Source organism: Stegostoma tigrinum, chromosome 2 (assembly GCF_030684315.1).
Source record: "Stegostoma tigrinum isolate sSteTig4 chromosome 2, sSteTig4.hap1, whole genome shotgun sequence".
NCBI classification, from domain to species: Eukaryota; Metazoa; Chordata; class Chondrichthyes; order Orectolobiformes; family Stegostomatidae; genus Stegostoma; species Stegostoma tigrinum.
In genome coordinates, this window is record NC_081355.1 from 148,293,384 (window position 1) to 148,311,895 (window position 18,512).

An 18,512-nucleotide genomic window follows, 5' to 3' on the forward strand; every position below is an offset into this window, starting at 1 on the left:
AAGCAGGCAAAGCAAATAGATCTTGAAAAACCAATTCTGGCTTATCACATTTGTATTTAGCTTCCAGTGGAGGATATGCAAAACCCAAGTTATATCAGCATTTTCATTAATTATTTTTACATATAGTGTTGAGGGTATTGTGCAAACAGGCATTGATAGTAAAGGTGACAACCATGGTCAACACTGCAAGTTTAATCAATTACTAGTTTTACAGAAAAATAACAATATGTAGCAGTTTATAAAGGGTGGTTTATTGACGCAAGCCTGAAAATCAGACCATTAAATGGTCGGTCTCCACTGGAGGAAAGATATCCCAGATAAATGTTGTATGTAACGATTAAAACCGGTCAGATACTGAGATTGGATGCACATTTCCAGCATGTTGTTATTACATCAATGGTTGACCAATTTGTCTGTTACTTAGCATAAATGCAGAATATTCATGGTGACCAATCAGTGCATGGAACAACAGCAGATGGGATGGGGGCAGTAAGTAGTTATGTTTTGAGTTAGGAATCCAGTTCTGTTGTTAAAAGCTCACCACACTAACCCATAATTATCTTTTCCTTTTCAAATGTGGATAGTGATTTATTTGCTGCTTTTTCTGATTTTGAAAAATTTTTAGGCTTCCTGGCATGAGGCTTTTTCATTTTGATCTCTTGACAATAATTTGGAAACTTCAACAACAAAACTATTACCTCTGAAGTATGGGTTTGGAATAATAGCTAACAGCAGGTGAGTTGCTTATTACTGGACACTGAACAAATAAACCAAGATTTTCCAGGTTTCCTCCATTATTGTCAAATATTTAATGCACTGTACTGGACCTGCTTCCACTATTAAACTAAAAGTAATATCCAAAATAAACTGTGCCTCCCATTCCCCAACCCAAAATCAACCTCATTGATCAACATAACAAAGCCTGCACATCCTCAACACTATCCTACCTGCTGTGAAACTGGGTTAGTTCAAAGAGAGTGCATAACTTCAGATGTGACAATGGGAACTGTAGATGCTGGAGAATCCAAGACAACAAAGTGTGGAGCTGGATGAACACAGCAGGCCAAGCACCATCTCAGGAGCACAAATGCTGACGTTTCGGGCTGAGACCCATCAGAGAGGGGGATGGGGAGAGGGAACTGGAATAAATAGGAAGAGAGGGAGAGGCAGACCGAAGATGGAGAGAAAAGAAGATAGGTAGAGAGGAGAGTATAGGTGAGGAGGTAGGGAGGGGATCTTCTCATAATTCGCATAACTTCAGATGGCCCAGATTCAAGGTACTGCCAAATAGTCCACATCCACGTGAAGTTAGTGAAACAAAATATATTAACAAAGATGTAAAATTAATTTTGAGAACACTGGAAAAGATCACCAGATATACTGTGATTTTATCAAATTGTTAATTTCACATCTTTTCCATCCATTAAACTTGTCAACAAACATTCATCAGGCACAGATGCTTAAAATTCTTCATACTTTTCCTCAAACTCAGCTTCTACAAAATACCCAGAATCACAGTGGGTACGAGTTGCATTTCAGAAACCTACCATTCTCTGCCTTCTGTGAGGAATGCCAGGTATCAGACTCAGGAGCACATGTAGGCCATTCTGCTGGCAAATCTCTTCTGCTATTCAATGAGATCATAGCTGATCTAATAATCCTCAACTGATTAAAAATCTCTCTCAACCTTAAACATACTTATGACCCAGCCTCAACAGCCCTATCCGTTACATTTACTATCCTCAGATAAAAGTTCTCCTTATCATGGTCTTAGATGTGCAACCCATTATTTTGAAATGGTACTCTCTGGTTCTGAACACACACACACACACACAAAACATGGGGAAACAACTTCTCTGCATCTACTCTAAAAATCTTGTGTTTTAATAAGATTGTCTCTTATTCTTCTAAATTCTAATGAGTACTGTCGTAACCTACTCAATCTCTTTGCATAAAGCAGTCTCTCTAGATCGGTGTTCAGCCCAGTGAATCTTTCCTGGACTGCCTCCATTGCCAGTATACCTTTCCTTAGATCAGGGAATAAAATTTTCATAACAGTGCAACTGTGGTCTGACTCGTGCCTTGTATAGTTTTAGCTAAACCTCATTTTCATATTCCAGTCCCTTTGAAATAAGCATTCCTTTTGCCCTCTTTATTATCTTCTAAACTTGTACACTAGCTTGTTACAATCCATGCACAAGGGCTCCCAAATCTGAGTGCTGTAGCTTACTGCAGTTTTCCTCCATTTAAATAATATTCAAATCTCCTACTCATTCTGCCAAAGCGTACAACCTCACATTTCCCTATAGTATAGTTCATCTGCCAAATTTCTGACCACTTGCTAAACCTGTCTATAGCCCTCTGCTTATTCTGTATCATCACCAATCCAGACAGACACACTTCAGGAACTGTGTTTGTGACAATCCAAAATCATCTTGGGACTTTGCTTCGAATATAAACATCCAGGGAATGTATGAGACATTGACACAAAAAAAATGGTGAGAAGTGACTCCCTTTAATTCTCAGGGATACTTTCGTGTCCTGCCAACACAGGAGATTCTTCTCTTTTTTTAAAAAAAAAGTTGCCTGTTGCTCTTCATTGAATGAGAGAACATTCTTAAATCTAAAATTTCATCTTAATCATCTAAATGCATTTTTGAAAATCTGAACCCTTCAGAAGAACTGATAAATTTATCACTTATGAGCAAGGAAAAGTGACTGCAAAGGAATATCTGGGTTCTGAAGAGGTGGCATATTGGACTTGAAACATTAATTCTGTTTCTTTCTCCAAAGATAATACCAGAAGGGTCTAGGCCCGAAATGTCAGCTTTTGTGCTCCTGAGATACTGCTGGGCCTGCTGTGTTCATCCAGCCTCACATTTTAATACGAGACCTGCTGAGTTTCTCCAGCAATCTGTTTGATTCAGACATCCAGTATCTTCCCATATTTTTCTTTCATTCAAGAGAATATCATTTTCTCTAAATTTAGGGGCAGCATGGTGGCTCAGTGGTTAGCACTGCAGCCTCACAGCGCCAGGGACCCGGGTTCAATTCCCACCTTGGGCGACCGTGTGGAGTTTGCACATTCTCCCCATGTCTGCCTGGGTTTCCTCCGGTTTCCTCCCACAGTCCAAAGGTGTGCAGGTTAGGTGGATTGGCCATGCTAAATTGCCCATAGTGTTCATGGGTGTGTGGGTTATAGGGGAATGGGTCTGGGTGGGATGCTTCAAGGGGCAGTGTGGACTTGTTGGGCTGAAGGGCCTGTAGGGAATCTAATCTAGATGCTGAAGTAAAAAGTAGGGAAGTTTTTCTGAAACTGCAGTGAACATCATTAAAAGGTCACGCTTAAGAGTACTGCATGGAAGTTCTAGTGTGCCATTTGTAAGGATGATATGGCAGGTCTCTGAGGAGTGCTGGGATTTATAAGGATGATATTAGAAATACATGGTATGCATAGCAGGAAATGATGGATAGGCTTGTTATTTCCCCACAGGAAGTGTTGGAAGGGTGACTCAGACATCTTTAAAATAATGAAAAATTTCAAGAGACCTTAGAGGGAAATGTTTCCTCTTCGGGAGATACTAAAAACTAGAGCAATCAATACAAGATAGCCACCAAAATATCCCATAAGGGTACCAAAAGAAATTTCAACACTGAGGAGTGTGGTGGTCAAAGCCAATAGATGGAATTAAGGATAAGCTGGACAAGCAGTAGTGAACAGGGAGAGTTTGGGCAAAGTTGGGTAGGAAGGTACACAGACTGGGTTGGTTCTCTCTCAATCACACTGTCCCTTTTGGAAAATGGTGATTCTTCTTTATCACGCAGTCGTACAGCATGGAAACAGACTCTTCAGTCCATCCAGTCCACCGTGACCATGCTCCCAAACTAAACCAGTCCCACCTGCCTGTGCTTGGCTGATTTCCCTTCAAACCTTTCCTCCTCGTGAATTTATCCAAATATCTTAACTATGGTAACTGTACCTGCATCCACCACTTCATTGGATTAAGATCCTGGAACTCCATAACGAACAGCATTGTTGAAGAACCTATCCCACTGGCACTTCTGATGCAGTGGTAATGTCCATATCTCCGAGCTAGGAAGCCTGTGTTCAAGTCCCACCTGCTCTAGAGGTGTGTTGCAATCACTCTCAACAGGTCGATGAGAAAAATATTGAGGAAGAGATTTCCCTGGAGCCGAGGCGACTGATCTCCAACAACCACAACCATCTTCCTTTGTGCTAGGCATGACTCCAACTCAGTAGTCACAAAAGTTTTGCCTTGGATTTCCATTGACTCCAGTTTGACTCCTTGATGTCACACTCCGTTGAATGCAGCCTTGACATCAAGGGCAGTCACTGTCACCACACCTCTGGAATTCAGCTATTTTATCCACGCTTGAACTAAAGTTGTAATGAGCTCAGGAGCCGAGCGGCCCTGGCGGAACCCAAACTGGGTGTTACTGAGCAGATGCTGCTCAATAGCACTGTTGATGTCGTCAACACTTTAGTGATGGGTGAGAGTAGACTTATGGGGCAGTAATTGGTTATGTTGGACTTGTTCTGATTTTTTGTGCAGGACGTATCTGAGTATTAGATGCCAGAGTTGTACTGCACTAGTACAGCTAGGCTTGGTAAGCAGCAAGCTCTGGAGCACAAGTCTTCAGTACTACCATTGAAAAGCTGGCAAGACTCTGAGCCTTACAAGTATCAAGTACCTTCAACCATTTCTAGATTTGATACAGAGTGAATCAAATTGGCTGAACACTGAAAACCTCTAGAGGACGCTGAGGTGGGTGCCAACCTCTGGCTGAAGTTTGTTGAAATACCTCAGCCCTGTCCTTTGCACTGATGTGCCAGGCTCTCCCATCATTGAGGATGGGGATATTTGTGGTGCTTCCTCCAGTGAGTTGTTCATTTATCCACCAACATTCACATGTGGATGTGGTGGAACTGCAGAGCTCAGGTACGATCCACTAATGTGGAATTGCTCAGCCATGACTATCCCTTGCAGCTCATAATGCTTCACATGCAAGTAGTCCTACTTTACAGCTTCACCAAGTTAACACCTCATTATGAGGTATCTCAAGGGCAGCGCCTGGCATGGCCTCCTGCATTCTTCTTTGAACCAAGTTTGATCCCTTGGCTTGATGTTCATGGTACAGTGGAAGATATGCTGGACCATGATGCTGCAGGTTTTGCTTGGAGATGTTCTTCCCATATTAGTGCATCCCCTGGAATGAATTAAAGTGTTCAATACTTAAAATAACTAATGAAATCTAGTTTTTAAACAGACAATTGACAATTACGCTGCAATATGTGGGAACAAAAGACACTTTTACATCCAATAAACAATTCTCCCATTAATGGTGCAGCACATTATGAAAAGGACAAGAATCCTAGAAATTGAGAAAAATTCCTCTGGTCAGAGGGGCAGATTTGCATTTTAATAGCACATTTCACAACCTGATGATGCCCCATTCTGCACTTAAGGAAGTCCTTTAAAAATGTAGATGGATATAAAACTACAGGAGCCCACTTATTTCCTAAAAGGTCCTGCAGACAGTAACATAATAAATTGCACAATGCGAGGTTGGTTGAGAATTAAATATTTCTCCCCTGCCGTTTGAGATAGTGCAGTTTATTATTGTCGTCCACAGGAAGGACCTCAGTGCAAGAGAGTTGCCAAAGCCTCAAGCGACTCTCACATTAGCTCAAGTTGTCAAAAAAAATTGGATGCTGGAAATTAGAAACTGCAGGAAAAAAACTCAGCCAGTCTGGCAGCATCATGGACAGAAATCAAAGTTAAAATTTCCAGTCCAGTGATCCTTCCTCAGAACTAGGTCTTATCTGACTTTTCTGAATTGGTGACTTTACTTTCTCCAAATTCAGCACAATAAAATTTTCTTGAGGGGCACTCTGGTGCAACCGCAGGTCTCAGTATAATAATTAGTTGATGTGCATATATCAACAGATAGAGGAAAATGACAAGAAAATCACACTGTCACAAAATGGATAATTGCTTAAAAATAGCAATAACATTTCTCTGCAGTATGAGCCGATGAACTTTTCAGTACTTTTAACGTTAGTTTAAAAGACTTGCAACTGGATTTCATAAATTGGAAAGGCCTTGAACACAAATATAATTTACAATATAAAATATACACAAGTTCTGTGACAAAACATCACAAGGTTATCTGCTCTGTTTTGTGTATATCTACAGCGTATTAGATTGAAAGTACCACACTGAGTTAAATATTACTTTATTCCAGCCTTAATGGTTCAACTCTGGATCTGGACCATCCAAAAGGAATTAGTTTTGCAATCAACTACAAAGTCTCAAAGCTTTTTCTTAAAAAATTCTTCTAAAAATCTTGTCTGTTAATAGTCAATTGAATAAAAAAATGTCTTATTTACAACACTCGTCTCACAAGATTGGTCTTGGATCAAGATGGCTTGCAGCCCACTGGACCTTCTTCCTTTAATAATATCAATCTTACCATAAGACTAAGTGCAATAGCTTGGCTTCACTCTGAGCTGTGATCACTCCAATGCAAAGAAATATATACTGGCATCTGTCACAAACCTGCCCTGTTAACCATGAACTTGTGCCCTCGTGTCCTACTATTTTTAGTACTCTTCCCAAATAAAGCAGCTCTACAAAGTCCCCTGCTCTGACACATCAAAAGATTAACATTTGACAAATGTAGCACCACTAGCTGAATTTAACAAAATAACAGACTACAGCTCAAGCAGCAGGAACAGTCAATCTGGGGCACAGTTCACAAATAACAAGCACATTTAACAACTGGTGACACTAAGTTCAACACTAGTAATGAATATGGTTGCTGCACATGGTCTTACAATTCCACGTGTGCATTCATTTCCCAAAGAAGCCATCAAAATTAGTGGCATTAAAACAACATCTAACAAGAACATTCTGGAACGTACGGAAACAAGAATTTGCGGTGATGAATAACATCACATTGTACGGTGACAGCAAAAGCTAGTGTGGTGCCCATGCAGGAAATGTTACTGGGTAGGCAGTGAGTTAGAAACAAATAAAGGACACCTACTGATGAAACAGTTACATCCATTAGCTGGATCATTTATCTATGCTTTGTACACTGGGCAGTGTCTTCCTCACCATACTATAAAAGCTACAGTAATCTCCACCCTGCCCATTCAAATCAAGACAGTGCACTGGGATTAAATTCAATTTACATTCTGCAAATCTTCCTATATTGTGTAGCAGTAGATCTTTCCGTATAATTTGACGCTGTTATCCATACTGGACTAAAATCAGTCAGTGAGCTGGGTCTAATGCAGAGTAGTGCGTGGGGCACTGTTACTGCTCTTTTAACCCTTTACAGGTAATGAGATTAGGCGCCGACGAGAAAGTTCGCAATGAGACTATTGGCCTCCGAGTCAAAGCACTCTGCCATTTCCGGTTAAATATCACGTCGACTTCTGCCGATAGTGAAGCGTCAGGTCTCCTCCACTCTTCCAGATGAAATGTTTGACTGTCCGCAGATCCATGTTTGGATCCAGCACCTGGTGGTTTAAATTTATATAGTATGAGAATTAAACTATTTGAGGACTTTAATGCGATAAGAATTACCAAACAAATCAAAACTACAGAACTGGGTAGGTTGGTCGATGTGGAAACAACAAACATCTTCAGCACGTTCACAAGCTCTCATGAACAAAACAGTATGGCTTTTATGCAGCACTTTTGTCTAACATCATCTTGATGGACTTTACATGAAATATTAATTTTAACAGATAAAGGCTTGAGGCAGTACAGTGAACATTCGGTGCCAACTCCTCATTAACAGGTTAATCAATTATTCTCTTTCAGTGATTAAAAAAGTGGCCAATATTCTGCCAAGATTTGGTCCCAAGTCTTTTATTTCCATTTGACCCACAAAAGCAGGCAAATGGGATTCCTGAATCTCAGGACAGCACCTTTGACAATACAGCACTCACTCAGAGAGCTGTGGCTTGGGGTTGCTCTTGGCCACAGCACTGGAACTCTGCTGATCATCTTAGAACAGTGCCATCGTATCTTTTACATTCATCTGGGGATCTTGATTTAACCTCATTAATGAGCAGTAGACACCACCCCAAAATAAACAGGGTAGTGCTCTATCTACATTGCCTTGTAGTATCAGACAATGTTATATGTTCAATTATCTGAAATGGGTCTTCGTGAAGCAGAAGTGCTACCACAGATTAGTACGCCGACAACTACGAGATCTTCCAAGGTAAATGGAAAACAAATTAGGAAGCACGCTAACCTGATCCTGACAAAGTAACTCAATCTTCTCCTCTGCCAGCACAGCAATGTCTTCTTCTTTGTCTTGCTCTCCAGGTTTCTCATTGTTTGAGGAGCTGGTTGTTTGAGATTCATTGTCTAGATTGATGATCTTCTCGTAAACATGTTCCATCACTTTTCGAACCTGTAGCATGTCACTAGCTGACAAACGATCTCTGGAAAATTGTTCGGAGGTGCAAGTTGTTAGCACGATTGCAACAATCTCTGAATATTGATTAACATTCATAAATCAAATGATGGGACAAAAAAGCACATGCATGTCAGAAGTCAAGGTACAAGACCAATTTAACAGCAGACCAGTCAGCATTTTAAAAATTATACATTAAAATGTAGTATGTTAGAACATTTGGGAATCGTAAAGGGCTTCACAAAACCAATTAAGTACTTCTGAAATGCAGTCACATAGGAAACATGGCAGTCAATTTGCACTCAACAACCTTCCACATGCTGCAATACGATAACATAGGAAATCTATTTTCGGGATGTTGATTGAGGGATTAATATTGGCTAGGGGACCAGGGCAAAAGCCACTGCTCCTTTCCAAAACAATTCCAAAAGTAGTTTACACATGCCTGAGAAAGTAGACGGGATGCTATTTAACTTCTTAACTGAAAGATGGCCCCTCTGACAGTGCGGCACTGCCTCAGGGCTGTACCAGACAGGATTGCTGGCTTGGAATTGAGTGCTCAACTCCCTGGAATGGAGTGGCATTTGAACCAACAACTTTGTTACATAAAGGCAATCATGACACCAAGAAAAGCATTTAATAATTTAGGCCCCAGCCCCAACAAATTTCTATTCAAAATTTTAAATCACCTTTCATTTTCAATTTATTTTAAAGTGTCACATTTGCATTGAGTGCTACGGTTTGTTGAATAATTGTACAAGTTTTGGATATCAAATGATAAAACAATTTTTTATAGCAATGCAAAATAAGCACACTTTCCAGAGTGATTCTTGTTTATAGTGCACGGCAAACACAAAGGTGCAGAGAACAGGAGTGGGCCATTTAGCCCTTCGAACCTGGTCCATCATTCAAGGCGATCATGGTTGATCATCCAACTCTGTATCCTGTTCCCTCTTTCTTCCCCTACCATTTGTTCGCTTTAGACGCAAGAACCATATCTAACTCCTTCTTGAAAACATTCAATGTTTTAGCCTCAAAGAATTCCACAGGCTCACCACTCTGGATGAATAAATTTCTCATCTCAGCCCTAAAGGGCCAACCCCATATCCTTAGAACGTGACCCTGCTCCTGGGCTCCCTGATCATCTGGAACATTGTTCTTGTGTTTACCCTGTCTAGTCCTGTTAAAACCAATAAAATTCTATGAGTTCCCTTTTCGTTATTCAAAAGTCCAGTCAATGTAGTCCAAAACTGAATAGTCTCTCTTTGTATGTCACAGTCCTGCATCCCAGAAATCAGTCTGGTAAACCTTTGTTGCTTCCACAGCCAGGGCATCCTTCCTTAGGCAGGAGACAAAAATTGCAAACAATATTCTAGGTGTAGTCACATGAAGGCCCTGTATAATTACAATAAGTTGAGATGCCATGATACTGTATGTGCATGCAGAATCAAGTTGGGCTTTTTTATTAAAAAACATCAAATCAGAATTTTTGAAGCTTTCAGGTTAAAATGATTGGTTTAAGATTTGCAAACCACAGCATTTGGTCAGGAATTCAAATTAAAAAAGGGACATAACTGCGATTGTTTATGTGAACTGCTGCTGCTCCTTCTAGGTGGAACTTGGCAAAGTACAGTCTGTATTTTCTGAGCTCAACACAAAGAACCCAATTATTGAGAACACTTTGTCCTTGGGATTAGTATTAGATTTACAGGAGAAATATCACAGCACAGGAGTACATTGAGCTGCATTGGGTCAGAATTAGCAGTTTGAATTTACCTGGAACATTTGCAGATATATCAAAAATGTCATTGGCAATCACTTACTAACGAGCATTATCATCCACCTAGGAAAGTCCGTACGATTAATATACACTCTGGCTGTTACAAGCCTTTGACATGGATTTAACTTGTATGCAGTTCACTCTTTATCCTCCTCAGCTGTGCTCTCGGTGAGATATTTGTTTGTAAAACAGCCAGCAGCTTGGAGAAAGCACAACACTGACTTCTCAGCAATGACCAAATCCTATCAAAAAACATTGCGGAAATGGAATTTACACTGGAGAGCGCCTGGAAAAACAAAACACTCCAAATTGGACTGTGGGAATGTGAAAGGCACTAACCCAGCTAGTATCAGACCAATTGACAGGAATGGATTTGCTTGGAAAGAAGAAGTGGTGTTAGAAAGGGGAGCAGGCTAAATTAAGTGAAAAGACACAAGGGTTAACAAAACAGAAATATGTACAGCAATCTGAATGGCCTGCTTCAAGTTCTTAAATTCCTTTGGCAGACCTACAAAGACTTCTTGTAAATCAAAGCAGACTGCAACAGCAATATGCAGAAGCAGTCAAAAAACTGAACTAGCACAACTGGATATTAATTAATAGCAGCAATCAAATCACAGACAGAAGATCACTATAGTTCATTTTGTCTTTGCTCCTTCTGGGGCAGCAGTTTGCCTCTGCTGGACAGAATAGGAGACAATAGGGGCTTTTGTCTTCTGATACTGCACCATGCTTTTGGGCAGTAATTCAGCCACATTTTGAAGTTTATGGGTGAACTGCCAGAGATTAGGATAACAGGATTAATAAACTCACTCTTGCCTCTTGTTTTACCAGCAACCTTCTTTGTGAAGTACTATTTAAATGAAAAAAATTCTCAATCATCCTTTTTAAGAAATATTAACAGCACACTGATCTATGTTTTCCAAGACAGAATAGGGAAGAATGTTAGTGCCTCTTATGACAGGGGGTCAAAAGGAATTGGCGATGGGGAATAGGACCATGAGTGAACAATTATCCACATACCTCAAGGTTTACTCCTCTCTCTGGATGGCCCTTTTCTAAGATTCTTCAAGGTTTTGTGAAACTGCTTGCCAGGTTTGTTCTCAAACAGAACAGAATCAGTTTTACAGCATGTAAAGAGGCTTTTCAGCCCATCATGTCATGCTGGTTTTAATCTCTACTAATCCCATTTACCAGCACATGTCTGATAGTGTTATATGCTATGGCATTTCAAGTGCTCATCTAAACACTACTTTGATGTTGAGGGATCCTGTCTCTACCTCTTAGGCAGAGTTCCAGATACTCACCAGCCTCTTGGTTAGAAACCCTTTCCTCAAATCCCTTATAAACATTCTACCTCTTGCTTTAAGTCTATGCCTCCTGGTTATTGACCCCGCCACTAAAAAGGAAATATTTCTTCCCATCCACCCTATTCTCTAAATTCTGCAGACTTCAGCCAGGTCCAGATATGCCAGAACTCTATTCTGAAATCAGAATAGCACCAGAACACAAAGCTCAGTGATATTAAACAAACGCTTTGAAATGGAAAAACTTTCAGTTAAATACTGACAGTTTAGCTTTTGTGAACAGTTTTCCCAACCACTTTATAATAGCCACTTTAAATACCGAAAGAACAAATAAAAAAGGATTAAGTTCAGCAAGTCGTCATACAAAAGATGTTCTATTACTACAGTATCACTTTACAAAATTCACTGCCTTGATAACTTATGCACAATGTTCAGTTTAGACAAGTAATGATTTTAAAACTTCATCTGTATATTCCCATTGATCAAACTCAGAGCCAAAAGAACAAAATGTCCAAAGGTGAACCAAAGAGGAGGCAGCTGTTCTCAGCATTAAAGCAGGGTCAAACCATCTGCTTGGGGAAGTGAGTATCGTTCTGAAGACCTGTTTAATTCTGTCGACTTACTTTTTAAGTGTCTTTGCTCCGGAGGAAGAATGAGGCTGGAGGTAGAATGGAATTTTGTTGAATTTGGGCATGTTTTTCTGCAAAAGAAAGGGAAAAAAAAAGTGGCACAATAGGTCACGGGCATCACAATGACAAAGAAATATGGAATGAGAAAATTTGAAAGGGGGAACATAACACCAAGTAAATTTTGTAAGAATTATGAGTCAAGTTGTTGAGTTTAAAAAAGAGAGTGCTGCTTTACTGTTGAGATTCCCCTTCAGGTAAATCAACAATCAGATTTTCCAGCACATTCACCTTGGCTGCTGTGCAAAGGATTCCACATCATCCAACCTTGAATGGAAAATGAAAGCACGGCTCCAATTTAGGCAAATCTGCTTTTGTTTTTAGCAAATGTAAGGGGAAAAGCAATTTAGATTTTGTGCATTAAGGCACAGTGCTACGTATTTGTACACACAGGATGCAACTGCTGGAGGAAAGACAGGTGAAGTACCAAGATGACGTGGCAAGAAACTTGAAAAATCTGACCAAAATTCACTTTAATATTCCTGTTAAAAGAGACACTAAGGTAACCTTGTTGAAGTTTGAGATGAAGACAGCTGGTCTTTGGCAAACTGTAGACTGTCAACAGCTAGTACAGCACTTTGATAAGCTGGACTTTAGGAGTTAAGGTTAATGAGTATGGTCCTGCCCCCTATTTGCGATGTAAGTTTTTTTTAAAAAACTTGTGCTAGTACAATAGCTAGTACTACTAGATCCAAGCTACCACCCACGTTTCACATAACTCTCCACGTCTTTTACTCACTGCCCTCAGATATTTCACAAAACCTATTCCTTTGACAAGGCTCTCGTTTCTTATGTGGCCCTGTGACACTTTATCTTATAACACCTTTGTTAAAAGCCTTGGGACATTTCTATGTGTTAAAGGCGCTTTATAGATACAAGATATTACAGTAGAGAGTAGTAAAATTGTTTTGAGCAAACAAATAACATTGACATTGAGATGTTAAGAGTATTTCTGTGGAAGTGGGAGAATTTGAATCGGGTAGGCTACTTACGTCTACAGTGATGTCTATCACCCACTGAGGCACGGTTTCATTTAGAAGCATTGATTCAGTTTCACCTCCTGCATCACGGCACAAAAGCCTGCAAAAAAGAACTAAATGAAGTTATTCTGTCTTTGCTCGATGATTAAGGAATAGGGATAACAAAAAGACGCAAGGGACGCAAAAAGATGCATGTGATGAGGACAATTTTTGAAAATTTGGTAACTAAACTGAATCTGTTGTTCAAACAAAGAATGGTTCAGTTCTCTACAGTTTCACTGCCAGAATTAATGTTCAACTTTTTCTAGGTTTAATTAGTAGTTGTAACATAAATATGCTTGTGTTTAGGCTGTGTAGTTAACATTCTCCTGAAGACACACATTGAAACCTCTATGTAGTCTACATGGCTATTGGTCAAAACATTATGTTAGGTCGTGGTACCTGAAGAGAGTGCGACCACCTGCTTCACCAAAGATGACTGGAGTGTGGGGTGGCACCTGGAAATAACCATTGCCCTTCTGAATCCTGTTTTCTTGTTCTCCATTAACTAAAATGAAAAAAAAATCACCAATTTTCTCAAACAAAATTAACTTTAAATTGGTATATGTAGAAACATCTTTTAAAAAAAACACATCACACTTAGAGAAATTCAACAGCCAAAATTAACTATTTCTGAGCAACTGAGGTTGAGTTCATCTCTGAACAGAGACATAGCACTAAAACAGGTCAACTGGCCCAAATATCTATGGCTGTGTTAACGCTCCACACGAAGCTCATCCCAACATGCCAATCTAGTCCTTTCTTCCTCATGTGCTTATCCAGTTTAGTTTTAATGCACCTGTCTCACTGGCCTCAAATGCCTCAGGTGGTAGAAAAGTGCAAGCTTTGTTGGTAAGATCCTCTCCAATTCCTTAGGGGGCAGCACGGTGGCTCAGGGGTTAGCACTGCTGCCTCACAGCGCCAGGGTCCCAGATTCAATTCCAGTCTCACTAATGGCGTGGAGTTTGCACATTCTCCATGTCTGCGTGGGTTTCCTCCGGGCGCTCCAGTTTCCTCCCATAGTCCACAGAGGTGCAGGTTAGGTGGATTGGCCATGCTAAATTGCCCATAGTGTTCAGGGCTGTGTAGACTAGGTGGGTTACAAGGAAGTGGGTGTGATGCTCCGAGGTTCAGTGTGGACTTGTGCCGAACGGCCTATTTCCACACTGTAGGGATTCTACGATTGTGTGTTATTGGGTGTACAAAAGGCTCTTTACCAATAAATGATGCCCACCTTTGAACTTCCCCACTGGCATTATACTTCAATCATATCAACCTTCCAACTCAGTCACAGTACCTACAGCCCAGAATTTCCAATCATCCAAGTTAGCAGGATCAGGTGAGTTATAAATTTTTAAAAAAACAATATATTGATAATTAGTTTGGCCACTAAAAGTAGCAGAGATAAATAATAAAATATTTTACCAGAGCTAGAGAAGGATTGACAGATGGACAAGGCCCCAAGACCTGATCACCAGAGTGTGGCAGGAACTGGGACAGAAATAAGGAGTTGGGTTTAACAGCATTTGCTTCCAGTGACTCTAATTTTGACAGTAGCTCAGCAAAATTCATTCAAGATTAGGGAACAGAGGCAGTGCATATTCCATTTGCACACACCACCCCGTCTAGACCCTGATCAGCCATTTTGACAGCAGTTCTTTATGGAGCTGGTGAAAGAGAATACCTCACCTTCGGGAATGGAACGCTTTGCCTGCAACGGTAGTAGATTCGCCAACTTTAGGTACATTTAAGTCGTCATTGGACAAGCACATGGATGTACATGGAATAGTGTAGGTTAGATGGGCTTGAGATCGGTATGACAGGTCGGCACAACATCGAGGGCCGAAGGGCCTGTACTGTGCCGTAATGTTTCTACGTTCTATGTTCCTGTCTGTCTGGGAGCGTACCGCATCTTTCCCAACCACTGGCATTCAGCCTCTCCCTATGGATTCATCACCGCCCCAGCATTCAGAGTCCAGACTGAACAAAGGTACTCACTTTTGCACTGTTCACTGCCATGGACCAATGGAAATGCCATGGAACACAACAAGGTGCCATTGAGCTCATTCCAATCTCACTTTCTAGTGCCTCGCCCATAGTCCTGCAGATTACACAGCTTCAATTTCAGTCCCAGGATTACAGACACCCAAACCTTTGGGTGAAAAAGGTTTCCTACTAATCCTCTCGTCAAACACCTTAAATGTAAGCCCCCCCCAGGAAAAAGGGCTTCCCTACCCACTCTATCCAAGCCCCTCTCTCCTATATAAGCTGCTTATTGATTCACCAGTGTAAATACTGAGAAACACTTTGAAAGCAGCTAAGTCAAAATAAAGGATGAGCCTAGACATCAACTTCCCTTCACAAGTGAAAATCGAGCAGAACAATTTACTTGGTCAAGAAAGGGCCTCTGATTGCAGGAGCAGCGTCCTGCAGATCGGTTACATTCACTGACCTTTATTTGCAGTGTCTCTGCAGGCCAGATGGAGAGGCATGTTGACTAGATACCAGTGCAAGCCAGAGGTGGTATCTATCAATTGCTCTGGGTATGCAGCTGATGAGAAATTAAAAAATGTCTTTCTTTTGAAGGTTTAAACTCTTTAAAAGAAAAATGTAACAGGATAACAATGCAACATATTACAAAACAGGATTTTCATTACTATTGGACTTCCTTCTACCATACAGTGAAAACTGATATTCCTTCCTTGCATTTAATATTGCTGCTCAAGCCACGTATGTTTTATCAACTTAGTGAAATTGGTGAATCTGACACTAATTTTCAGACATCAACTACTAATGTAATGAGTAAGGACAATTAAGTTTCAACATACAGCATTACGAGAAAGAGCCAATTCATTCCCAGGTGCACTGTCAATAACTGCACTGGAGCAATTTTGTTGAGCTCAAAATAATAAATTTTAACATAATATAATGGTTTGCTCCTTTGTTGGATCTCTGGGCAAAGTCGGTGTAGGCAACTTGTAACCATGTCAACAAAATAATCACTGACAGAAACCACTTAATGTGGGTCAAACACAAAATTCCATTTCAATAGCAGTACTAGCTATTGAACATAGAACATAGAACAGTACAGCACAGAACAGGCCCTTCAGCCCACAATGTTGTGCCGACCATTGATCCTCATGTATGCATCCTCAAATTTCTGTGACCATATACATGTCCAGCAGTCTCTTAAATGACCCCAATGACCTTGCTTCCACAACTGCTGCTGGCAACGCATTCCATGCTCTCACAACTCTCTGCGTAAAGAACCTGCCTCTGACATCCCCTCCATACTTTCCACCAACCAGCTTAAAACTATGACCCCTCGTGCTAGCCATTTCTGCCCTTGGGTTAAAAACAAAATAAAAATACCCATTTCCCTTAATCAAGTTGGTTTTTGTCTGCCATTTCTACTTCTGAAGAGAGGATCATGTATTAGTTTGTCCTTTATATTTACTCCTTTACTGTTGTCAATGTTTGGCTCCAGCTCAAACTGTTTAATTATGCCTGTCTCCCTGCGTACCCCTTCTCCGCTTTCTCCCTTCCTGCTCATCACTAATGCGCTCTTCCTCCTTGATGTAACACGTTAAATTGCCTTCTTACTTGCGAGGTGCACTACGTGCAATGAATAATCCCTTATCTCTGTACGCTTCATTATTGTATCATTTATTCCAACTATATAAATGCAAGCTTTTTTTCTGCTCAGCCTACATTAATCTGCTTTCAAATATAATTTTTTTTGTTTAACTACAAGCTTCCACTTTATGTATCGGCTGCTGATAGAAGATTTTAGATAAAAGTCTGAGAGGTTGGTTAGGAAAGAATTACAAATGGAGGCAGTTAGACTGAAATTCCACCACAGGCAACATTGACAATACTGTATCGCACATTTCCTTTCTTAATGTGTACTTTTACTGAAGACAGTGACAACTGTTTAAACTTAAACTGGATACACAGATCATATAATGGGAACAATCAGAATCACTGGGCAAGCAACACAAAGAGCAGTAGGCCATTGTTTGCTTGATGTATTGAGTTATCAGCATCATAGTACTAGATGCTAATTTCTCAATGGCATCAGTAAATGTAGATGTTTGCTCACTCTCTTAGCTGCAAATGACAGACACCATATGGAGTCCAGGCAGAAACAAGGAGAAAAATAACATGCAAATTTTATTTTTACCGGCACTCAAGACCAACCCTGATGTAAAATACTGACCCATATTCATTTCATTTTCTTCTTCATCCATTGGAATGATGTGTGTTCTTGGCCAATATTCCAACAGAGCCTGCAGCAACAGTCCTCCAAGGTTAACTGTAGCATGGGAGCAATTGATTTAATTAAATTGAAATGACTAATAAAACAATCTTATTCTTCATTTTCGAAACAGTTAGTTAAGTTGCATATGTAAAATCTTAAATCAGAATTTAAAAATGTACTGGACCTAAATACAAACTGATTTCCAGGAGAGATAATTTAACAATATCTTAAATATGTATACTTTTCCCATGCTTAAATAATGGAGAAGACTCAGATCGGCGTCATAATTCTATTTATCCAACAACAATCAGTGCCCAGTAAAAGAACCCCAACTCCACTCATTTAGCAGAGTAGACAAAGAATTGACGCCCTGTCTTGTCTAGAGAATTTGACCTGAACTTGCAAAGAGGGCACGCAGTCTTTTGGGAGAGTAAGTTCTAGCCTTCCACTGCCATTTGAGGTGTGGGCTTTCTAATTTTTCTTCTAAATGGTTGGGTTCTAGTTTTATTTTCTAATTCATTGTTTTCTTGTTCTGGATTACCACAATTTCTTTGGATTTACCACTTCAAATCTCTCATTTTGGGGATAACCATCTAAACAAAGAATTCCAACTATGTTTCTGCAAGTATTGGTCAGACATTAACTGCTTAAGACATGGGATAATTCTGGGGAATTTCTGCACTTCTTCCAAAAACCAATATATTCACTGTACCTTCCTTGAAGTTTCAATGCGAACATGGTTACTTCACTGGACCAAGGCTCTGTACAATTGAAATATCATGTGTGCATTTCTATATTCTAACCCCCTTGCAAGAAAGGTCAAAACCTGTTAATCCTTTTGATTGTTTATTGTTTACATTCATTAACTTTTAGTTATTTGCAACCATGGAGTCTCTACTCTATTTGTTCCCTCATAGGTCCCAGCCTTACACCATTAAGACGATAACAAGGTGTGGAGCCGGATGAATACAGCAGGCCAAGCAGTATTATAGGATCAGG

General features: G+C 40.2%; 1 protein-coding gene across 1 annotated transcript in view; it reads right to left on the bottom strand.

Moving 5' to 3' along the window:
• Positions 1 to 176: 176 nt before the first annotated feature.
• The window catches only part of LOC125447596 (WD repeat-containing protein 48), a 101,897-nt gene continuing 83,561 nt past the window's right edge, over positions 177 to 18,512 (bottom strand). The window contains exons 14-19 of the mRNA XM_048522140.2: positions 17,472 to 17,567; positions 13,655 to 13,760; positions 13,226 to 13,313; positions 12,171 to 12,247; positions 8,296 to 8,488; positions 177 to 7,549 (exon numbers count right to left, since the gene is read on the bottom strand). Coding sequence (XP_048378097.1) covers positions 7,454 to 7,549; positions 8,296 to 8,488; positions 12,171 to 12,247; positions 13,226 to 13,313; positions 13,655 to 13,760; positions 17,472 to 17,567 — 656 coding nt within the window. The 3' untranslated portion in view covers positions 177 to 7,453. The remainder of the gene's footprint in view (positions 7,550 to 8,295; positions 8,489 to 12,170; positions 12,248 to 13,225; positions 13,314 to 13,654; positions 13,761 to 17,471; positions 17,568 to 18,512) is intronic.